This window comes from Temnothorax americanus, unplaced genomic scaffold, assembly GCF_048541705.1.
Source record: "Temnothorax americanus isolate GAGA-0224 unplaced genomic scaffold, ASM4854170v1 Scaffold22, whole genome shotgun sequence".
Classification (NCBI taxonomy): domain Eukaryota; kingdom Metazoa; phylum Arthropoda; class Insecta; order Hymenoptera; family Formicidae; genus Temnothorax; species Temnothorax americanus.
The window spans coordinates 2,923,533-2,949,352 of record NW_027509360.1 but is presented as its reverse complement, the minus strand read 5'-3'; the positions used below and the strand labels follow the sequence as shown (position 1 = coordinate 2,949,352).

Below are 25,820 nucleotides of genomic sequence, written 5' to 3'. Positions count from 1 at the left end.
CATCAAGATGAGAAATTATTCAACCGCGGTAAAGCCGAACGGAGATCCACGCTATGTTTCCGCGTACGTATTATAGAAAGTGCGGGAATCACGGACGCGTGACAACTTGACCGTCATACATTGCGTGCAAAGCGGAAAATATAGTCGCTATTCAGGCAACGTAAACAGACGGACAATATATGCTAGTCATTCATATGACATAACTCGGAGGCCTATTGAGCTGCTGAAAATCGTCTACTCAATACAGTTTTTCAGATTTATTCCACGTTCTTTCCTTCTTTTTTTTGCCAGGAGCGAACGCGAATATATGTGTGTAGTATTTCTATCCGCGCTCCGAAAGGAACGGCATTCGACTCATTCCGGAAATATAAAGAGAAATACAATATCAGCCGTCGACATAACCCAGCCGGAGCTATTGTCGGCTCACTCTCGCTGCGTTTTGGTATTATTTGTGAAAAGAATAAAGTTACGCGTACGGTCCTTTCTGCTTCCTATACGGGGGCAACGCACTGAAGAAGAAGAGACATGTTCGAGGGTTGATACTATCTGCATCGAATTTGTTGAATCTCTGTCACAGGTTATCTCCTGCGATTTTTGCAAGAAAAAGTGTGTAGTGAAATTTAGATTTATTCACATTCTAAAATTTTTGTCTTCAATTTTTGCTTCTTATCGCAGCATTCAATTTCTTCGCTTTTTATACTTTTTAGATCAAATTAATTCTTGGCTGCAGTTTTATTTTTTTATGATAACTTAAAAATACATGAATAAAACTATTTAAATACGTACATTACTACAAAATATTTAACTCTTTAAACGAATTATATTTCGTGTGACAATGCATCCATATATGTTTTGTTAATTTAGTAACGACAGATATGCAGCGCGCGGGTCTCACGCATAATAAATGTTCGCGGTTTAATTCTAATACTCTCGACAGAGTACAAATATATAATTACATAACTAACAAAATATGAAACAGCAAAATTACGAGGATATTTTAAAATTAACTTATCCCGTCTGATTAAAATGGATTAAAGCCGGCCGAACGGGACGCCTTTTGGCAGGATCGACGACGTCGTGACCGAGTTAAACCGGTGACTGGGTTAAAGGAGAAATAAGGAAAGGGGGTGCGGAAGGATAATTTGAGAGGTTGTACAGGAAGGAACGAGGAGGAGGTAGGAGGAGTGACACAGGGAGACGAAAGGTGGCCGCTGATAGAAAGAAAACTGATAGTTGGCAGAGGTTCGAGTTATAGGTAGCTAAGCTCGGCGGTAAATGCAGGAGGCGTAGCGCCGTCGGGCCGTCGCGTAGGGCGCTTCCAAGAACGATTCCGCCTAACGAGAAAATCGAAGATCGTTAAGAGCAATTTCTTCGAGTCGTTCGACGTCTTTTCCGGTTTGCCTTGCCTCTTTTTACCTGTCCTCTCCTTCTTGCACGGCGCTGTTCGACTTGACTCCGCCGACCGGCACCGGCTGTCTCGCTCTCTCTCATCTCTTTTCCCTCTTATTCTCCCCCGCGTGTCCGTTGCCCCTTCGCGTTTATTTCTTTTACCCTTTTACCCGGTGTCGTGCAGCGCTCGGCTCGCCCGGTCGATATTCGCGGAGGCCCACTTATGCAATTAGGCCGAGTACCATTGGGGTATCTAGCGACGATAAAAGCATACGTTCTTCCTTATATGTTTCGTTATAATAGATATTTTCCGTAATGTTTGCGGTAAATAATGGGTACGATAACGACAAATGTTATAAAGATTATCATCGAGCGCTATTATCTAAGTAAGTAAATTCATGAATTATTCATTAGATTAGCGGAATGAATGTTTTCCTTCTCTTCAAGTTCGTGAATTACTCGTTATTACATCCAGCATCGACCTTCCTATTTCGCAAAATTAACCGTCAACGGGTCAACGTTTTCACAGGAATTTTGCGCGGAACGTGTTTCGCGCGTTAACCAACAATGTGGGAATTGGCTCGACTTATGACTCGAATATTTCCAGACGCGTTGTCGACTGCGGCACAGCGGCAAAATATCCCGATAACTAGGCCGCGTTTGTATGCGCCGAAATGTTTGTCGGTTTACAATAGCATAGTTATACGCGGAGCTAGTCAAATGCCCGGGTATTATAAGCATTGTAATTCCCTTCGCCCGCCCGCGGGATTTGTATTGCGCGGCGTGACGCGACGGCATGCAGCTAACGCACATTTGATCATTCTCGTTGCGCATTCGTAATGCATGAGTCGTTACGATCGTCACGGCCTCGCGATGCATTCTCAAAAATCGTCCATCGTCGTCGAATCGAAAACGTTTACCTTCTCATCGGAATGTAATTATTGCTCGTATATTGTTGGAACAAATTTCACCACTCTTGCGACACGCAATGCCCAAAATATCTTACGCGTACTCATTCCGTATTGTTTCTTTTTATTTATTGAAACAAGCGTATTCTTCAATGTACCACCTTCTTTAAGGTGCCAATTCATGAGACGCTGAAAATGAGCGTCAACAAGGTGAACGTGGTGGTTTTGCTTTGACGCTAGCGTCAAAGAAATGAATTGAATTTGTTTAATATTCAGCGTCGTCGCGCTGAATCGTCGTTAATCGTCCCAGTACAATCAAACATAGACTTTGAAATACGTAAAATATTCATTATTTTTTTAAGTAATATATATATATAAATAAAAGATATTATTTCTGAAGATTTTTGCTTGCTGAAAATGAGCGTCGAGCGTCAACGTGAAAAGGCACCTTTATAGCCGGCCAATTGTATCACGATGTGATAAATTATCGATTATCTCTTAAAACAATATGCTGTTCAATTTGTGTCACCTATTACGGTTTCCGATATCTTAATGGCGATATTCGTCCTTAATACAACGGCCATTACTTACAAAAATAGAGAGCGCGCGACACGTAACAGCACCCTCTAAATTACAAAAAAATATATATCCGTGTCCGCGGCAGGTGTTCCACTGGTCGCGTATTTTTCGGCGTATTTTTCGAGCCGGCGAACACAATCGTATATACAAATGCGGTAAATCGTTGATTACCTTTGTGCCCCTAATAAAAGAGAGATATGCACGTTCGGAACAGTGTGAATCGTTGGCTGATCGGCCGCGGTGGCTCATTCTGCCAAAATTGACCCGAATCGAAAGCACGACGCTACGCAGGCGTGGAGTGTACCGCGTCAACCGCGTGCGTCCCCCCTCCTCTCCCTCTCTTTTCCTCTTTCTCTTTTTCTCTCTCACTCTTGCTCTCGTTCTCTCTTTCTCCCTCTCTCGCTCTTGAATGCCACTATTGCGATTTCAACGACCAGTCAACTGCGAGTGTCTGTGCGTTCCCACGAAAAATACTCTGCTTACATCGCCACGAAATATTGCCGCCACGTCGCGTGTAAACGAGTGCTCTCGCGAAAAGTCGATTTATGGTCCATCGGGCGAGCCGAAAAATACTATTGCGGTAAAACTCGTGATATATGTATATCGGCATACGCCCGGTGTCCGCGAGCATGCGTGCGCCCGTATTTGGCGCGCTGTAACGCAGCGCGCGAATCGTGAATTTCTTATCGTAACTCGAACTGCGTGACGCGAGGGATTAGTTGATAAATATTTAATCGCGCGTTGCGCCGAGCATTGCCGCGAGCGTTGTTGGTCGGGAACGCGAGTACATATAGACACACACCGCTGTATACTGTATACGATCTGATGAATCACGTATTCTTCCCCACCCTCTCATTTCCGGTTCGCTCTACCGATTTTCCCCATCGGCGACACCGCGCGCGCGGGAAACGAGGCGCTTTCGCACCGCCATAATTTCGCACCACTCATTACAATTATATAGTTTAGTTTGCTTATCGATGGTTTTATAACGATGCCCTGATGGATATCAAAGATGTGGAAGGGTATAAGCAAGGAGAGGAGAGTATAAAAAAGTGGTCGAAACTAATTTAAGTATAGGAATTAGACGATAACGAACGCACCGCGGTCGGGAGCGAATCCGGTGGGGCGCGGCGAAGGAAAGGATATAAAGTAACTGTGCAGGTGCAGCTGGGTGAGAGCGTGCTGCGAGGGCAGGTAGTAACGGTTGTAAATTATTGTCTTAATTTCTCCGCAACCCTTGCTCCCCGCGGGAACCGAGTCGGTCGATTAGTCGGGCCCCGCTGTAACGCGGGTCCCATGCTAATTTCGCATGCCAGGAAATAATAAAGCGCGTACATTTCCTCGAGTGGTTACCACGAAAGAAATGTACGGTATATCGATAACCGAAGTTGCTGCGAGTACAAACACCCTTAATCGCGAGTATACAGCTCTATTTGCCTTCGCCGTTATACCTGGCGCAAAATGCATTGAATAATTACGATTTCGATGTTCCTAATTTACACAATGTGATTATTGAAGAATGTTTTAGACAGGCTATTCAGGAATTTTATTTATAATTTATATGTTTCGAATGCAATTATAAATTAAGAATAAATTTTATGTATTATATTTTTTAATCTTATATTCAAATTATAATGTAAAAAAGAATATATTTTTATATGTGTCTATTATTCTTATATTATACAGTCGCGTGTTAAATCTTATATTCGCACTAGTTTTTCTTATTTTCATATTTTCTCTCGTTTTCTGCCACATGATAATTTATTATTTTGATCATACGCATTCATATACAGTAATTTAATAAAGATACATTGCGAATGCAAATAATTTTGTTCTCAATACAAGCATATAATTTATTCTCAGACATTGCTGTATCAAATTATATATCAAATTATGTGTAATTAAAATTTTTGAATTGATTATTAAATTTGTCAGTTTACTCCACGTACATATGTCGTGTGCATTTTCCGCTTATTGTTGGTAAAATAGTACGTACGTACACGTAAAGCAGAAAATTTCAACATAAATATTAACTTGGTAGATATAATTCTGATGTACAAGTATTTATATACGTTTATGCGCATTATTATATGTTTACGGAATATCAAATTATATATATTTCTATCTCTGATATTATCTCATATTATATCATCTAAAATGGGTTTAACAACAGCGAAAATTATATATTAATCGAACGTTAATTTCAAATTCTTCTTTTCATTCGCGTGTTTAATCTGTTTGACTGCATGAAGGTTGATTGAAACAATCAGATTCGGGCACGAGAGAGCGTCCATAATCGCGAGTCTTTATTTTCGTCCACGTGATTTCGAGCGCCGATAGCGACTCGTTCGTCGGTTAATATATATCGATTGTTACTGTAGTGTCATGTGGGCTTACCAAAGACCTCGGTGGTGCGAATATCGACGAACGGGTTGTCGAGTTTGTGAGCCGATTCTACCGTCGCCTCGCACCTGCAACAAGACATTCGATCATGTTTCGGAGTTGGAGCGTGGTGGCCGGCCAGACGGAAGGATAAATTATTGCGCTCCATCGCGCGAAACTCGCGTAAAACGAGCTATCCTATTCGCGAGCAAGTGCGATGTATATTTATAGGGAGTATATGCGCCGAGGTGCCATAGGTAACGGCTCTGTCGAACGACGGAAATATACGGCACGTTGTAAACACCGAAATTACCTAACGTTTATCTTGTCGCTGGCAAGATGACCCGGCTCCAGCTCGAGCAGTAGACTCGATATCGTCGAGTACAGCCCGTGCTGTTCGAACAGTTGCTCCGAATCGGGCTTCACCTGGAAAAACCATCGTTCGTTACGCAACGTTTCTTTTCGCCGCTGATCGAATTGAGTCGCATTGAAAGTAACTTTCCGTTTGCAGCATCGGAGAAGAATGAATGTCGCTCGTCGCGAAGTTCCGTCGGGCATGGAACCGTCGATCGATCGCCGGTACAAGCTTGGAATATGAATAAACGGGCAACACTGACTTGCTATAAATAAATCTTTGTTATCTCTTAAAATTGCTCGCGTCAATCTAGATTAATGCTAATCTCGTATAATTAACTATCTGGAGAAATTCATTAAATCCGAGAAAAGGTTGATCGTTAAGAAAATAAAAAATGTAAAAATGCAGGTATTAACAAATAAAGACGATTCTTATTTGCAGATAAAGTAGCTAATTATAGATATTCACTTGAAAAAAATACTATTATTTCAAAATCTCGAAATAATCTTGTTAATTAAGCGCGATTCTCGTTAGAACTGATCCTTGCATAAGAACGGAGACATAAATCCAGAGCATAGGATACGTGCCAGGTAATTATACATCTAATAAATCGTAGGCCAGACTCTGCCGCGATGCCGAGAAACAAGGGATGTCGGAGCGGGATGCAATATGCGTCCGGTACATTGTTGCCTCGAAGAACGCAAAGGCATTGAGGAGGAAACGAGGAGCATGAATGTGACGCTGCAGAACGACGATAATGCACCAGCGCGATGCTTCGATGTGATTGCGCCGATTCTAATAAATGCATACCACGTGCATCGCGTGCGACGCGATAAAACGAGCAAATATCGTTTAGAGACGAAGTTAATATCGGCGCGGGTAGCTTCGAGATTATCGCGAGGATGATTACGAAGTATCGTGTTGAAATGGAATTAAATGTAAACAGGCGTGCTGGCAAACAACGCCGGGGTATCCTGAATAAAGTTCTTATTATTGTATATGAGACGCATTAAACGTTATGACAAACATTCGTTACGAAAAAGCACAGTTTTTAATGGACATAAAATATAGGATAACCGAGAAACTGTTGCTGGACTTTGTACGTAGAGAATAAATGTTGAAAGTAGGATCGTAAAAAAATGTGGGAGCAATATATGTTGCATAGGGGAGAAGTGCTATTGTTATTCTGTATACTTCCAGCATTGTCTCTCGCAAGATTGGAATCGTTCAAATCAATTTGTGACTAAATAAATAAACAGATAAAATGCTCTGCATTTGTGATTACGGTCGCGAAATGTATTTCGAGTGGCGAAATTGCAGTTACAAATTCATTGTGAAAGTATCCTATATCGGTATATCCTATATCTTATTAATGTCACAGAATGATCGCGCGGAAGCGTAATTAATGCAGATATTTCTTCCCTATATACTGTTAAGCTAAAAATACGCGCGGTGAAATGTATTAATGATACTTTCCGACGGTCCCTTCAGACGCGCGTTTGTCAGATTCGCCATATCCATGTCCCGACTTCATGCAACAGTCGGATATACGGATCTCGCTTTGTAATTCAAGTCCTCCAAGTTCTTTATACCCGTACGTCGTATTTTATGTGACTAGAATTTCCATTTTTTGCCACGACAGCGACACAATTCCGCTCGCTTATTCCGCGCCGCCTTTTCCTCCACCCAACTCTCTCTCTCTCTCTCTCTCTCTCTCTCTCTCTCTCTCTCTCTCTCTCTCTCTCTCTCTCTCTCTCTCTCTCTCTCTCTCTCTCTCGTTCTTCCAATTTTACTCCACGCGTATGACTGTCTTCTATGTGTCTTCCCGTTTATCTTCGAAAGTCGAGACTCGACCCCGTTGCCTCCTATTAATAAACCACTTTGCGTACCCATATATGCATATATGCACATACACACGCACACATACTCACTCATACGCGCAGGCGTTCGAATATTTCTCTCGCGAACGAAAAACTTTGGCGCGGGCCTCGCTTGTGCGTGTACGCGCGTTAAGCAAGACGAGCAACGGCGCGGAACGTGCGAAAGTTGACGGACGGAACTTCGTCGAAAGTTTCGGTACGACGACGCTCGTTTGAAGCGCAGAATTTCGTAATTAACGAAATCGCGAGACTGCCGTGACACGGCTACGCAAATGGGGCGAAAACGACGAGCCCTCGTGTTTCGACGTCGCGTCGTTTAAATGTTGCCGAGGACAGTCGTCGCGTCGTCCCCCTGTCCCTCCCTCTCGCCCACCCTCGGATGGATAAGCATCTCGAGGGAAGAATGCTGATGATGTGCAAAAGGATACGTCGGTATCGCGAGAGCAAGCGAGGATCCAGTTGATAACACTGTGAGTGTACGCTCTGGAATATTTCAGCAGCCGCATATCATTTTCGGCATATTATCGACAAATTCAAACGCTTTACGTTTTCTCTATCATTTTATGAATTCTGCAGTGCTTCCGCCCGGGTTTTGTCGCCGGGCGTATACGTCCCTTTGTAGCGAGACGCGTTCTACCCTGACGCAACTGCGCTATATATTTCGCTACATATATTCTATTTTGTGTGGAAATACGATGCAATTTCGTCGTCTCCCTGGCATATCTACGGCGTACTTATACGCGCTATCTTTGAACAGTTGTCGTCCGGCAATTTGTCTCGGCGCGCTCGGTAGAAGACAAAAGCGGGATAATAAGAAAATAAAGGCGAGAAGATTAAATAATTTTTAAGCTAGTCGGAATAAGCTCTTGATTCCGTCGATATAGTACTCGCTTCGATCGCTACCCCGTTTCCGACTTCTCTTTTCCTACGATTTTCTCACGATATATCTATATATTACGTATATATCTATATGGAACCAACGATTCCAATCCAGTTTTACCTCTTTCTTTTGCATTTGTTCTCCATCGAAATAGCAACGAGTTCCAATACGATAACAAGACCTCCTGTGCGCGAGTTACCTTTCTTGTTACCTTCCTTATCGAAATATCTCGCGCGTGTTCTCTGATATCGTAATATAATTTATGAGCCTCGAATGTAACGTAATAGCTTTAACATAATAGTTTCTTGTAAACAAATATGTACATACATGTATGTCTTGAACTGGACTCCCAGACCAAACTCAGAACAAACGATACGAGCTAGTAAACACGAATGACTAATTGCCATGCTCACGCAAGTAAGTTCATTCCGTAATTATTTATTCGTCTTCACGCATGTTCGCTCTGAACAAATGTTCAACTATGCAAATGTAACAAATATATCACGTTAAAAAATTCCGCGAGAACGGAGAACACTTCAGATTGTTGTAAAAGTAATTGACGCAATGCCAGCGATTAGGAGCCCGAAATTATGACCCATGTAATGAACGGCCGTTTGAAGAAGAATTTCTTGGTTTCACACACCGGCTGGTAATACCTACTACTCGGCCAGAAAGAATTCATTAGGACCCCGCGAAATTACCCTCGATCTGTTGCCGTCTCTCGCAGACCCAGACCACGACCGCGACATAATATTCGTTGCAGAGCGAAGTGCCACATTACATGTCTACAACGTAGAACACTTCCTTTTATAGCAACATAATTCATAAAAATACTCGTTTGGCTGGTATGGCGACGACGACTCTCGAGGAGTGCTGCCATTTTCGCCGCTCTTATGTGACGACGACAAAGGGTTAAAAAGCGCATGGTTATCACGAAAGTAGGGATTTGGAACGCAGCTGGTCTCGCTTTCTTTCCGCGACGTGATCGTCCAGAATGACTATTATTTTCTTGCGCCGCGCCGTGCGCACTAAGAGAGTAGAAGAAAAGTTAGAATATTTGCAGTTATAACGATTTTCTTTTTTAAATTTTAGTGCGACACAGCTAATATGTATAAAAGTTAATATTTATTTGATAAAATAATTTTTTTATGTATAAAATAATTCAAAAGTAAATAATTCTCTTGGAATAAATCATGAAACTGAATAACATAGCCGTTAACAGCGCACAAAATGTTCAATTTAAAGCGTTAAAGATTGAATAATGCAAAGCGCTAAATGGAACAAAATTAATATCAATTTTTATTTGCTGATCACAAATGTAAGTATCGGAACAAAATCTGCGAGTTTGGAAAAAAAAGCAGACCTTAAAAAATCAGATGTTTGGCCGCTCTATGGCCGCTCTTCGTCGTCACTTTACGATGGCAACACGATTCTCTCCTATCATACCGCTCATCCACTACATATATTCCTTAAGTTGGCGAACGATCGAACTTTTTCCCTTCGCGAGATTACTTGACTCGCGTTAACAGGTTTTTCGAGTCTTGCGACACGAACATTTCCGAAACAATATTACTTGTTAAGTGCTATACTAAACTCGCGCAACTTCTAATGGACGTCGTTGGGAGCGTTGCAAAGTTTTCTCGGAGGGAAAACGGTTCGACAGGGGGCGGGGGAGGGAAGAAGCATAAGCGAGAGGTATGTTCCCGCGGAAAAGGAAGACCGGAGTCCGAAAGATAAGGAAGAAAGTTTCGGCGCCGCCGCATGCGATTCACTGCGAGAGGCTCTAAAGAAGCGTCGCTCGGTATATTGGCGTAATCTTCGGGGTCTTTAAAGCTTCGTCGAAAAGCACTTGCACTTTACGTGACGTGATTTGTCTATTCTCGACGTAAGAGCGTCGTTTATTGACACACTTCCCCGCGTGGTTCCGTCCCTGCCCGTTGCGCGGCCGACGAGAGTAATCTCTCGTGTAAACGGTGAAAAAGAGGGCCCGTCTCAAGTTTTGCAAATTGAATATTCTCGAGGCGCCGTAATTTCATGTTTTCGGCAGTGCGCTACGATTCTCGCGAGGGAAACAGTTATAACACTTACTCCGCTGTATACTTAGGTTAAATCTAACAAAAGAATACAAACGGAAACGGTCAGTAGTTTTTTTCTTCACTCCGCGCAAGTTATAATTGTGGTAATCCTTCTGCTTAAGATAAGATTAATCTGTGTTCTCTTTATAGCTTTACTTATTTTCACAGATATTATTCCCAGCGCGTCTAATTGTTCCTCTATCCTTCTCGTTAATAGAACTGACGAAAATAATTATACAAGTTTGCTGGCGGCCAACAAAAAAAGACCCGGAGATATTCTTGCCATTTATCTTCGATGATTTTATCGAACTTCTTCCCTATTCTCGCTTAGAGCCAAGAAGTACGACCGGGTTTTCTTCACCCGGCAACGCCGATAACGATACATCAATATGCATGCGATAGAAGCTTCGGCGGCCTCGAGCGATAGGAGGATTGAATTATTCGTGACGTGGCGAGAGAAAGGAAACTTTGTAATAATAACGTAAAACGAGAGAAATAAAAATCCCACGCGGCAGAATAGAACCTTCTCTCTCCCTCCCTCTCTCTCTCTCTCTCTCTCTCTCTTTCTCTCTCTCTCTCTCTCTCTCTCTCTTTCTTTCTCTCTCTCTTTCTCTCTCTCTCTCTTCTCTCTCTCTCTCTCTCTCTCTCTCTCTCTCTCTCTCTGACGTTCTCACTTTACCTCTGTGTGTCGTACGGAGTTTTATAGACGGTCGTTTAGCTATAGAGCGGCTAAACTTTGGAACGGTCTTCCGCCTGATCTGCGTAATTCAGAGTCGTTAATTATTTTTAAACACAAATTATATATAATTACTTATTAAGCAATGACTCTGGTCTTTAAATCCTTAATGCTTGCGAACTCGCGTGTAATAGCACGCACACACATGTAATTTAGTTTTTAGTCATGTATTTTATTGTATGTTATGGCTTTTGCGCTTAAGAGGATTTATCCTGGAGCGCATAATATATATAGCGATCTCTCTCTCTCTCTCTCTCTCTTTCTCTCTCTCTCTCTCTCTCTCTCTCTTTCTTTCTCTCTCTCGCACACGCGCGTCCCTCTGCGGATTTATCGCGTGTTCGTTCGCCAACGTGAAAAACAGACACCGACGAAACAGCAAGCGAGTGTGTTAAATTTAAAAACATGAGCGAAATAAATGAGTGCATGGGACAAAAATAAAATTCGTTTCCGGATTTTCATCTGAGATCATCGTGCAGGAAGGAGAAGATAACAATTAAGCCAGGAACTCTCGCGCGAACCCTGCATTCTCTACTCGGTAGCTTCCTCTTCTATCGCAAACGCAAACTGACCCCTCTCTGGCCACGAATTAATTAGAGAGTCTCGGCTTTTTTCTCGTCCTTCTTTCTGAACGCGCGCTTTTGACCCTCCTTTGTCCGATTCGCGATTATCTCCGCGGGGCTACAAACGAAAGTTTGGAACTGACGGCAAGAGAATAATAGGTGGGCAAAACCACGGCGTATTACTGATCGCGTATTAGAAGATTTCCAGGTGCTGATGAATATCGGTGCACGATGGTGGCCGATGCAGCTATGTACGGAGGGAATGGGAATCCGTTTCGCCGGTCGTTAATTGGAGCTTTGGCTCATCAAGCGTCGCCGTTGCTTACGCGATGAAATCGAGCCACATCGCCGCGACGACGCGACGGTCAAACTCTCAGTCGGCTTACCGTGGAACCAGCTTGCCGTTCTCTCTCTTTCGTTTTCCATCCTCTCGCCGTGCAACCCCATCCAACCCCAACGCGTGACCGTTTCTGCCCGCTAGTGTTATCCACATGCTATTTGAGGCTTCAACGTTATACATACATGTCCAATAGATTTTGTGCAAGTTTGGCCATCCGTGCGACAGCGAGTACACGCTGTAAACGCTGCCACTCGACAAAGATACAATAATATAATATCGATCGTGAAACGTTCTATTTTCTCCTTGTCGTGCATCTATAGCTTGTTTATGTATGTATCTTTGACTAAGATGATACATTGAAGATTCAATTCAACAGACAATATTTCTGCGTTGTACAATATCTTCCCCGATGCTGCGAGAAATATAAACGTCGAAAAACTATTGCGCTCACCTGCTGGTCATTAACGAACCATCTGAGTTTTGCGGCAGGATGGGACTTGCCACTGGTGCAATTCAGCGCGAGCACGTCTCCGCTCGCGTATACCTTTTCCTCTCCGGTTATCATTGGCCTTTCTTGAGGTAGTGCTGTGAAACAATGAGAAAAATTGTTAGACATAAACGTGATACATGTGTGTTAATTATACGACATAACGCTGTTTATTTCAGCTCTATTTGCAGCTACTATTCATTTCTAAGATGATATGAAAAGAAATACATATTATGTATATACTCTATTATAAACAAAGTACTTAAAAAGCAAACATTCATGCACACTTTTTTATAATTTTAAGTTGAAATTTATAAAATAATTTTCGGAGAAATAAAATTTATATTATTTAAAAAAACTACCTTTTCAAATAGAGAAAGAGAGAGAGAGAGAGAGAGAGAGAGAGAGAGCACGAAGAGACAATTCTCAGAATGCAGTCGCTTATCTCGGTCTTATTCGCCCAAGACGTCTAATACTAAATCCCACATTGTTTCGGAGGCATAAAAAACAGCGTCGCTCTTTGGGAACTTTGCGCGGTAAGGCGTATAAAGTCGGGCTCACCATTAGCAAGAAGTTTTACTGCCACTAAACGCGTTTATTAACCGAGCTTTAGATCTCGTGCATTTTAAATTTTGGCGTATACGTGCCGCTCGCGTTAATGTTCTCCATAATGAAGCGGCCATACAATACGCCGTCGCGTAGACACGATTAATAGTCGAAGAGAGCCGGGAAAGTGAGCTCCATAAGAATGCATCGGGGATTAGGTGCGTTCGCTTGAGAAGGGAAACACTCGCGAAATTTACGACGACGGCCGAGGCCGAACGCGCGGTTGTTTGACGCGTATATTTTCTGCTGGATAGAGAATTCGCCTAATTAGAAAATAGATGCTTCCCGTTAGCTTTATTTTTAAAACTCACGTATAAATTTGATTTAAATTTTTAACTTTATTTTAAATAAAAATAATTACATGGTTTTTACATGGCTGCGCGTTTTTAGTAACAAATTTAGAATTAAAAAAGTTTTACACGGTATGTATATTTTCGAATTCTTCTTTTTTTTAGACTGTATGCGAAAACGTTCGAAAAATATATAAACAGCATGATTTTTATAGCATTGCACAAATAATTTTTATAAAATTTCTAAGTTATATAAAAACAATTTCGTTAAAAGTTAATTTTTCTATATAAATTTTATTAAAATAAATTAATTATATATGTATAAATCTATGAATATATGTATTGATTATGCTTGTAAGTAGAGATTTAGTTTTTGGTTTTAATATAACGCATATTAAACTTTATAATATTAGTTTGAAGAATGATCCATTTTTTATATCATTTATTATATATGTAAGGAACACGAATGTAATTTCTTGGCTGAATTTAAATTTGATTTCGGTGATCATTTCCTCCATTATAACTAAATTATAACTAAACCCATATGCAATGTGGGTTAATCTAAAAGATCGATCTTTATCAAAATCACTCTTCTCCCGATAAAAGCATCCCGATAAAAGTGTATCTTCCAGATAAGCTTCTACCACGACATTCTGTTCGGAATATTCAAGAAGTCAGTCCAGGTTTTATACAAAACCATCTTTCGACTAATAATCTTCCCCTTCTATAATCTGACGTTTCCGCCGGAAGCTTCGTTAATTCGTTTCCAGACCACAAACGGCATTTATTTGTTTCTATTTTCAGTTGACTCATTTCAAATAAATTGAATTGAACAGAAAATTATTTCAGTGCAAAAGTATGAACGTTGTCGTTTCTCGTATGTTTGATCGGTTCGGATAAAATATTAGCGAAAAAACATTTTTTAAAAGAATATATCAAAATTCTTCCAAATTTTTTAAAAATCTACCGAGTTTACAATGAATAAAATAGACCAACAAGTAATATTACCGTGAAAAGCAAAAATATGTACATAATTAAAATTTTGGATGCTGTCGAAAAAGAGCTTTTCTTGTAAAGGTGAAATTTATTAATATTGATATGACAGATACTGGATACAGATACATATTGATCGAAAGCACAGTAAGTTCCCCTGCAATTAACTCTCGGCGTGTTTTAACGTTTGGCAATAAAGTTATCGTCTTGCCGGCACAGCGACGAAATAAATTCGAATAATTCACGCTCGCTTACTCCCGTTGAAACGCATTCGCTCGACGCCGGAAACGCGATCAAACTCGCACGTTAGCGAGAAGAGATGAGATGGAAAAAAGAAAAAAGTACAAGAGAGCTCGACCGCTAAGAGAAAGCAAGGCGTAATCAGCCATGAAAACGCAATCAGATATCTATTTTTATGCAAACAAGAAAAAGGACAGCTATATCGGACAGCGAAAAAAAGCTAAATCATCTCCGATACGGAATTCTTGAGTCTTCTAACTGTGATTTCATCTTATATCTGTGTTTGATAGAAAATCGGATATTTTATTTCTGTATCTCGTGTCCCGATTACAATGAATTTTTCGTGACGGTTCACGGGGCGAGATTCGTTGCAATCGTGAGTGAAAGGCCGCAAGGCGAACGACGCGGGTTATCGATCTTTCCGCGGGCCAGCAGCGTGAGGGAGGAAAATTTCGTCGCAAAGATGCAGTGGGAGACGAAAAGCCGACAGGCCGGCGAAACTTGGCACGACGACAGCCTCCTCGAGACTCCTACAACGATCTTAAAATTCCCCCATCTATGCTACCATCCTTCTTCCATCCTCGACGACCGTCCCGCTCGCGCTAGCGCGCGAGCATCTCGGGATCTCTCTCTTTTTCCGTCTTCTTTGGCGTAGCCCGCGACGGCCTCGGCGCGGGCGGCGCGGCGCGGGCGCCCAGTTACGGTTTAAGACTTACGATGCCGTAATATTTATCGCGTTTCGACGGCTTTATGCACACTTAAACTTTAACGCCCGCGCTTCGCGCGCCGCCCGAGCAAATATCGTGCTCTTCGCGGAAACGCGGAGGAAAGCGTGCGTTCGTTGCCCTTCTTTTTCTCTTTCCCTGGTCAAGGGAATCGACGGAGACAAAATGAGAAATAACGACGTGGTCTTTCATTCCGAATTCTGCAAAGTTGGCACGTCTCGGCGATGTCGGAGAGCGCGATGTCTTGATACCGACCCCCGCACAATTAACTCTCTCGCATTAACAAACCAATCATCAATTTTCACGTCATTCGTTAATTCGATATGCCGGATGATATGTATCTCGCAATAAATATTATGAATGCATGTTTTCTTGTAACGCGATTGTACGAAAAATTTTTACGAGCACTCCGGTAAAACTGTTATTTAAATCGCATAAAAAGTAATTATTTTTTCAATCAAAATTGTTTTCGTGACTCGTATAGGCTCTTATTGCGCGCTTTATATTTTTCGGCGTCGACAAAACGAAATATAAAATTATTAAATTCTATTAATTACATTTCATTCGGCGAGTTACACGTCCGTTTTTAAATATATCTCCTTTATTGAATTGTTAACGACATACGCGAAATTATTTTTGTTTCGTATGCAATGTAACTTCCGCACGAGCGGATAGCCGTTTGAGGAATTAACTGTAGAATAAATGCGCTTAATTTACGCATTTGTAGTTTCACATCTCGACGGGTATTTTCTCTTTCTGCAATAATTCCAAAATCCGTTCGCCGCAGCCCACACTCTGTCGTTCACGAATTATATTCATTTGCGAAATAGCATCAGACTGTGTGTTGTGGCGAAATAATTATAAGACGATTACGTGTACCAATAGTGGGACGGTCCCTCGTAATCGTGTCTAACCTTCCCTTGTCGAGCCGCCTACCCTGAGGTGAGTTAATATCCAACTCGGAGCCACTATGTACTATGGTATCGCCCACTTTGACCATATGATAATCCTATTGTAACGGATACCGCATCTAGCGTGTGCTTGAGATAATTAGATACGCTTCCTTTGATCCTCGTAAGAACGGTATACGCATCTACGCGCACGGCCGTATGGATTGTCTATATCCACCACGGATTGATCGGTCAATGTCCTAAATGTCGCGTGGGAATCACGTGTCGCGATTATCTATCGGAAATGCTATCTTAGGAAAGAAAATTAACGTGACTATATCAAGATATCGCGCGATCTTGTTTCCCGTTTACTATTTTATACTCTTGCTTTGTCACGGGATAAATCTGTTATATTTGCAGTATTACGCATATCGATGCTGTACCTCGCTGCTGTATTGTGTAGCGTGTAGCTGATAAAAGCGCGTTCAGAAATCGCAGGATGTACAGATATCAAATAACAAAAGAATAACAGACAAACAAAAAAGAGGGTAGATGACGTTTTCATGTGCAGATTATTGATGAATTTGTAACTCCGCACGGGCGCGTATGTACGTACGTTCGATGGCGCAATCAAATAAAGAGCTGAACGATTAATCAATCAAACTGTTATTCGTTTACCCGCTTGAACTGGTCAGTGGAGCAAACGATTATCTGTTTGTCCATCTAATCAATGAAGCGATTATATGGTGGTTTTTTATCTGTTACGAGGTAAACGGAAAATCTGAAATACACGAATATAACGTGTCTATATATAGTTAAAGAGAAAAATTAATTGAATAAGATAAATTCAATTTTTAAATTCAATGTTCCCCGCTGTATTCATTAAAGAGGTGATTTTTTCAAATTACTTTATAACATTATAACGTGACGTTTGTAGTAAGTATTCATTTTCTAGAGATAAATATGAAAATATTGTACGGCAATTTGTAGAGAGAGAAGATATAACTGATTTCTATTATATTCAATTTATATTCTCTTTTAAATGTCTTATTCTCTTAATATTAATTAGAATTTAAAAAATTCAGGTTATGTACGATATTCGAGTTTTTAAATCGTTTTTGATTACTCTCGATTACTGTTAATTTCTCTATCAAAGTTACCGATGTTCCTTGTGTTTGTCATTCGTTTAATCCTATATTAAGAAACAGCGTTTCCAATAAGACGAACTTGACACATTTGGTAATTACCACGTTCTCCGACTACTAGATTGTCTTGCGGGTAATACCGAATCTCAGTAGCACTTGCAAACTTATACGACGCTGTAATCTGATATCGTCAGCACTTCGGTGGTGAGTTGCTGCTAATTTCGCGAACTAATCGGTTCATTGTAGCCAGATGAACGTGTAAAGCGGTAGCGAATTCACAGTTAGAGTGAGTCCTCTCGGCGGGCTCGTCAAGGATATGATGGAATATCACGAAAGATAGCTGCAAGTATCGACTTCTCGTTTCCTCCCATAAGGGTAGGAGACCGATGGTTATCTCTTTCTCTCTCGCTTTTGGCATGCTGCTGCCGAACTCGACCACGTCGTAGTCTTTAGTCGAGTTACCAAAGGATAGACGCGGTCGCGTTCAAAGCATTATTAATTAAACGCGACACCGGCCCACTCACCTATGACCTCCATTCTCGCCTCGGCGCTGACTGTGTTAAAGCTCGGCCCCTCTCCGTTAACTTCGCATTTGTACACGCCGCTGGCATGGAAGTTTGCGTCCTGCAGTGTCACTTTCTGATCGTCCGAGTGAGATTTCTGAAGCAGAAAATGCAATCTCTTACGAGGAATCGTACATGTGGAATAATATATGTTCAAAAGTTAATGGATACTATACTTAAATGAAAATTATCAATCTTTAATACCGCATTCGAGTATTCGTCGATTAATTCCTTTTAATATGATTTGATGCGTTCTATTAAAGCTGTTTTTTATTCTCGCTTATCGCAGTTGACAGCGTAAAAAAATTAATTTTTATCAGCGTGCCGAATTTTTAATCGTAAATTGTTATACGAAATACGAATAAAGATAAATTATGCATTAAAAATAAATTAAACAAAAACTAATGTGTGTATTATATGAGTTATATTTAAGTGACGAGAAATGTTTATTTATTGTTAGTACCAAGCGAAAGTTTATTTAGAAACTCAATTTCTCGTTGTCAATTTGTTAAAGAGCCGTAAGTATAAATATTTGAAATTTTAATAAATGAAAATAAATTGCATTAAAATTTAAATGAAGATAAATTACATTAAAAGACGAAAAGTTTCAAATATATCTAACGGGCGAAATGACAAAAGATGCATATTGCGTTTGACAATGCATGCAATTTATTTTCAAGGCCGGATTTTTTATTGCTAGTAGAATAGAATTATTAAAATTTGAAAATATATCGCAAATGAAGATAGATTGTGTTAAAAACTCGAAGAGAAGATATATTTAAGATATTGTCTATCGAGGACAAAGTGGTGAAAGATGGACTTGACGGACTTCGCGATTCTTCCAAGCTATTTGACGGCGTTTAGCCAACGTATAATAATTCGTGTCATTACGGTAAGGCGGAACGGCGGGACATCGACTTTACGAGTCATTTAGTTTTTAGAACAGTGAATCGTGCCGGAGCAGTTACGTCGTTACAAATGGCGGCCGCAGATCGCGCATGATTACGGAGTTGCTTTCTTTTTGCCGCGAGCTTGCGATCTGCGACTTTAAAAGACTCCTACGCTCGTTCGTTTTTTTATTGTATTAAAACGGCTCGTCTATTATACTCTGCTCAAACTTATGCGTCAGTGGAGAAAAAAAATTAACGGGCAAATTAACTGGTTTGGGACTTTTAGGAATTGTTTAAGAAATCCCATACAGGAACAAATCCATTCAAGAAATTTTTGATATAATTAAAAGTGTTAACACAAAATTACTACATTGAGAAAAAAATGTTCTGTATTTTAGTAAATATTAGTTTGCATACCACTGTGACTCGATTTACTAAAATAAAGAAAATTTTTCTTTTTATTAGTATATTGTGTATTTACTGAGAAAAAAATATACTAATAAAAAGGAAAATTTTCTTCATTTTAGTTGTATGCAAACTAATATTTACTAAAATGCAGAACATTTTTTTCTTAGTGTAATAATATAGTGCACAAAATTCTCCTTGTAACGTGCTGGCAAGGTGTAATTATATCAATTGTTGCATTAAAGATTCTGGCATTATGTCAAGCTCTTACGCGAGTAAAAATAACATTGCGCAAATAGAGTTTTTTTTTCTCGTCGACTTTTCCAAATGCAGAATTCTTTAAATAAAAAAAAAGAAAAAGGTAATAAAAAATAAAAACTAGCTAAAATGAAGCTAGTGAACTCGATATTGGAACAATATCGATGTGTAAATATCAAGAAAATTCTGCTTTTTTTTTTTAAATGAATCTAAAATATTCTTTTTCTCTTAGTTTTAGGTCAATACAATCGATCTATTATGTAATTATGATACAATAATTCAATTCAATTACAGCACAAGAAATTGAGCTGTGGCAAATCTAAAAAAGCAATTTTCTCCATCTATCTAAAAGGCAAATATGGAAATTCAATTTTATATGGAACGATTCGACTAGCACTTGGATCGTATATAAAGAAATATATATGCGCACTTAAACGAGCGAGCAAATATACGTGCTTATTCCATTTATAACGGCATATATACATATATATATACGGCATATATATATCGCGTATCTCACCGTGGTTGGTCCATAGTAGGTCGGTGCAACGAGTTTAAGAATTATGCAGCGGAGAAACGAGTCTTTGGATGTTCACGAAGCGGAAAATTGGAACACTTCTTTGCTATTCGAGTTTATGGAAAATACACTACAGATATGTTCACTATGACAACTTCCCAGAACTAAAAGCTTTTAAACTGACGTTCAGAATAACGAATCAGATTTTCCCGGGATAGATTTATTCAATAATTGCAGATTGTAACAGTTTTCGCATAATGATGCTTTTAATAACAAGTAGTCAAAAAATAACCCGATTAAGCTCGACGAGAATAGTGTCGTTTATTGATTAAAAATCAAGTTTTCCTGTTAAGATATGGTCTACGTTATTTGTCGGAAAGATCTAAAATTGTCATAATGATTTTTTTATCGTTGTAAATATATACGCATTCAATGTTCTATTTTTCGACTTTTTAACCGCATTTCATTCTGAAACACTGACAGTTATCGAAAAAATGTTTCAAATTTCGAAAACAACTATAACAAATTCAACTTTCTAGATTTTTCTACATTTTCTACATTTTAAAATTGCATGTACCATAAGATGTTTCTCTCGTCATTTTAGTGTAAAAAATTTGTTACTGTTTCCATAATTAGTATAATTTCGAAAATAGTTACACGCGGGAAAATGGGATATAGGTGCGCTGATTCATTGTTGCAGCAACGTCTATTTGTCGACAAATTATCAAGAGGCTTATCTTGAAATACCTAACGCGAGCGATCGTAGAATTATATTTGGATCGAATGAAAGAAGAATGTACGTTGTAGAGAAACGGTGAGAAAGATAAACGCCGTTACCGATAGAAAGGCATCGTGCTGTGGTACCCTGATGCGGGAGAAATCCGCGGTATCCGAAAACTTTTCAGGAAATACCTTTCATGGGTGCGATAAAACTTCGCGCAACTGTGAGGAAGTAAGTAAGCAATGTCTCTTTCGAAGACCTACCAAACACCTTCAAGGATAGTGAAAGTGTTAAAAACGCTATAAATTTGAGAATGTGATACAAGGAGTATAAATGAAAACTTGTCTAAGAAATTACATAACGAGTCTTATTTAATAACGTTTTATGTTTCATCAATTACGTATTAATATCGCGTCAAATTGTGCGGTCTTTTGAAGCTAGTTTAATAATTGAAAATAGAAATAATTTATCTTTCAATGTGCACGCGGTAACCTTTTATAATAAATCCCCGTCGAGATTATAATAAATGCAACACATTAGCAGGAAAATACGTACCTTTTGAACGCTTATACGCTCTCTCAATTACTGGCTTTAGTGCAACGTATGATTGTTGAATTATATCTTTTTTTGCTAGTTAAATGTTTAATGAAAAAACAGAGACGTTCTTACAACAATATTCGTCGCAATGTTAAATTTTGTTTGCATTACGTATTCTTACTAACGAGAATGACGAAGAGAAGTCTGGTTACAAGCGTATCTACTTCGCGATCTTTACGAGGAAATTCAAGAGAGTCGAAGTATATAGGATCGAAAAGTCGGACGACCGAACATAAGGGAAAAAGGTCGAGTAATACGCCCCCTCGTACGTCCGGGGAAATTTTATTTCCCGGCAGTAACACGTCCAGAGATTTTTCCGAGCAATGGGGAAGTACAAACGCGAGTTCCAGAAGGAACGGAAATGCGAGGAAGGAAGGCGCGCCCGGCCGCGATCACGTGGGAGAAGTCACGAAGTATAAACGACGTGGTTCCTGCGCAGCAACGTTGACGTTTATCTCGTAGTAAAGGCGCTGTCGGACATAGAGTTCTTACGCCGACAAATCAATTTACGTCCCTCGAGAAAAGTTTCGCGAAAACAAGAGGGGAAATGACGGCGGGCGGTAGAGACTGTAAGAATCGTATTATCGCCGACAATATTTCCCACCGGTGGCAATTCGTTCCTCAAACGTTTTACTTCTGTTGTGAAATGATAAGCTAAAGGGTCAAGGTGGACACGTATGGGTCTCGAGAATATCGTACGAAAATCCAGTCAATTCAAATCGATTATATATCGACTCTCAATTTTCGTTTATACTCCCGATCCATTTGATTTTTTATCTATATATGTTGTATTATTGTAAGAAAATTTGTGATGTATAGGAGAGTTTAGTATATAAAATTTTGTGATTCTTATATTTCTTTGTCTGTATATATATTGTAAGAAAAATTATTGTGAAAGAATAACCATTAATTCGGTGTATATCACTTAACTGATTGTGAGATGATTGATGCAACTGATGGTTAACGACTTGCAGGCTATAATTTCTTTTGCAAAAGAATCTCGATAATAGCAGTTTTCTATTATACAAGGAAGTCGAAGCGTTCGCGAGCTTGGTTAGAAGAGAGTCCATAAACTAGCGGTTTACCGGACCGAATCGAAAAAGCAGTCGACAGCGAGGAGAGAAACGCGCGATAACTTCCTCAAAGCATCCGAGATTGTTTGTTGGCATCGCTACGGAAGTTTCGCGCAAGAACTTGAACGAAGGGGAGTCAGATAGATAGATGGAGAATTAGATAATAGGCAGATAGATGGAGATATATATCTATATATATATATATATATATAGAAAGAGAGGGAGGGAGAGAGAGAGAGGAGGGGGAGAGGAAGAGAAAGAGGAAGGATTAAGAAAGATAGAAAGTTTATCTAGAAAATAGGTACGCGCTTCTAGCACATCGCGAGAGATCCAGCTGTTGATTCGTTCTCGATGAAATTTCAGACTCGAGTTGGCAGGTAATTTCAAAGCCGCGTGTTACTTCTTCTTCTTTTTCCCTTCTCTCTCTCTCTCTCTCTCTCTCTCTCTCTCTTTCTCAATTCTCTTTTTTGTTTACTTTATATCCATATGTCTTCGTTTCTCAACTACGTTCCTACGTAGCTCATCTTTTTCATCATTTTTCCAAGCACCTCGGAATCTCTCTCGGTTTTACGGCAAATTAGCGAGCGCCATTCAAGCCGGATGCATCCATGCCCGATGGAGGTAAACGCGATTACGCGAACGGGTGAGGTGAAAACAATTTTTACATTAGTTGCCCTTTCACGCGTCTGAAAATCTAGAAAAATCCTTCTGGAACTGCCCGAGGCTGCGAGATTCGTTAATGCTACTTTATTATCCGCATTCGTTATGGGAATATTAGAATAGGGTATGCATGAAATGATGATTGCAAAATGAGAAAAAGGATGTTAACTCAAGTTCTCGGTTGAATCGCGTGAATTTTGCGAACTGGCAATAGTTTGAAAGAAAAAGAAAATGCAGCATCTACAGTAGTATCAGAGAAAATACGTACAAAGCTTTTAAGTTTCATCAATTTTTTAAAAAATTTATTGATATGAATTGATTGAAAGATAAAGCTTCGCATACTGTCGTGATAATTTTAACTTAAGGACGACAAAAAATGATAACAATTGATACCCGACAATTTTCTTCTACAAATCTACCCTCGTAAACTTCGAAGAAAGACAGATGGGTATTTTCGTCTATAAAACACAATCGAGATACACTACGACACGATGTCCACCCAACATACATAATAATGCCATTTTATAAGCAATATCTTTTTATTGGGATTTATCGCGAGGATATCTGACGTGAATGCTACTTCATTAATCGTATTTAAAGGATTTACACTAGAATACACGATGCATTGCGACCTGCTTCATTTCTTGCAACAGTTACGATAATTCGATAGTCGACCAAAGAGATGCGCACTAAATCGTAGAAATTAATTTCAGCCAAATATTAAAGAGCGAATATTAATTCATAACATATAGTTAGCCGAGGACGAATTTATCATTATTCAGCTTTGAAAAATATATTTCATAATGCAATAATAAATCGAAAGAAGTTCATAAAACGTTATGAGAAAAGTTACGAACAGATTTTTAAAAATTATGGACGAGAACCGTGGGAAAAGATATTTATACTAAAGAATAACGCGATTGGGTATTTTATAACTCTTTTTGTTCGCTCTGCGATTAACGACGTCGTATCCTGTTAAATTTGCGTGGTTCCTCACACTTTAATAAACGCCAGGAATCAGGCGCGACGGCAGCGGCGGGTAGACACGATCGCTTTTGTCCGCGAAGAATTTTCTTCGCTGATATCGGGGAACTATTGGACCGAGCCAGATTAATAGTCCGCTATCCAATACAGAAGGTTCGAAAGATCGTCGGCCGGACGGGCAAAGGGGATGAACCGATTCGCCTCACGTAATGCTCGTTACACGTCGGACGATATTAACGAGCACCAAGGAGGGCGGAACTTTCGTGCCATCGAAAACGTGAATCGGAAGCGGACGCACCGTCTCGAGAATCGAGACGATCCTTCGCAGCATCGCGGGGACGTCGTATACCTGTACTTTAAAAACATGATGACTTACGATCGTATCAAGCGTAACAACCGCACAAAGCTATATCGCACTGTACCAAATATGTCGGAATTGCTTATATTTGTTCGTCCTTGCATCTCGTGGTAAATTTCAAGTCGTTCCTGAATAAAAACCTTACAAGAGAAGTCATCATTTGACGCAAATTTTTCATTTTTAATGGTATTTTTTAAATTAATCCTTAAATTAAAAATTTATCAGTCGAAACTAATCGTAAAATACTCTTTATTCATTACTATTCTTCGATGTGCACAAACGGAGAATTGGTTAAAACATTCTTAGATGAAAACTGGCTTGCCAGATTGAACATTTTGAACATTTTGGCAATTACTTAAATCTTATATTACATTTCCATGCCCGCGAGATACGTGACGTTCGTGACGGTCAACCGAGTTCCATTATATCTCGTTACATTTCGTAACTCTTTGTTATATAATACTTTTTTTTATCATTAGTAGTTTCCCTGCTATGGAATTTAAAAGAAAATAGTACATGCGTATTTCCAGAACAGTTCTTGTTATTTTTCATTTTTTTTTTGCATTGAACATTTCCGTATTCCCATTACGATGGTCCTTTTTATTACGCCGTATAATACACCACGATTGCGTATAACACCACTCTCCATAACTAAGCCCATCTACGACGGCGATGGGTAGTCGAGGTTTATTTTTATTACAGCTTTGAGTGTGCGACGCTTTATTATTGCGCGACTTTGTTCATACATATACATGGAGTATCGTTGAGCACGCGTCGCGGCACCTCTCGCGACCCAGAATAAATTGAAATATTTTACACGAATCTCACGCACACGTGCTCGCGTGTCCCCAGCCCAATTCGACGCTTCTCCTTTCACGATGTCCACGCTTTCTCGCCCCGTATCGTGAACGGTGCAAGTTTCACTTTAGTCCTTTCTCGGTATCGAGCGACGATACGATTCCTTCACAGTCGAACGAGCAATTCCCCGTAACTCGGTTACCTTCGACGATTCAATACGCCACGTAAACGAACGTGGTGTACGGGTACGGTCGGACTTCTCCTATCGGTGTAAATGTCGTCCAACGATTTTTCAATTACCAGACTGCTGTTGGATAATCGCGATGTTCATTGAAAGTTTTTCTACACCAGACTATATGAAATTTGACACTAGTCAAATTGGAACGATACACGTTTACGATTGCAAATTAAAAAACATAAACCAAAATAGCTTTAAGAATAAATGTGCTGCTCTCTATTCATTGTAATTCATTCAAAAATTGATAGCAAATTTCTTTAACATGAAGGATCGTTCATCAGACTCCATTCGATAATAT

At 39.8% G+C, this 25,820-nt stretch overlaps 1 protein-coding gene and 1 long non-coding RNA gene across 3 annotated transcripts in view; one reads left to right on the top strand and one right to left on the bottom strand.

Annotated features, from left to right (window-relative positions):
• LOC143898018 (uncharacterized) overlaps positions 1 to 25,820 on the top strand; it is a 223,763-nt gene that overhangs the window by 124,823 nt on the left and 73,120 nt on the right. The window lies entirely within an intron of this gene.
• Positions 1 to 25,820, bottom strand: part of LOC143898041 (cell adhesion molecule 2) — an 83,313-nt gene that overhangs the window by 6,375 nt on the left and 51,118 nt on the right. For both annotated transcript variants that reach the window (XM_077407085.1, XM_077407086.1), the window contains exons 5-8: positions 17,985 to 18,120; positions 12,536 to 12,669; positions 5,572 to 5,684; positions 5,274 to 5,347 (exon numbers count right to left, since the gene is read on the bottom strand). In XM_077407085.1, the coding sequence (XP_077263211.1) occupies positions 5,274 to 5,347; positions 5,572 to 5,684; positions 12,536 to 12,669; positions 17,985 to 18,120 (457 nt within the window). The remainder of the gene's footprint in view (positions 1 to 5,273; positions 5,348 to 5,571; positions 5,685 to 12,535; positions 12,670 to 17,984; positions 18,121 to 25,820) is intronic.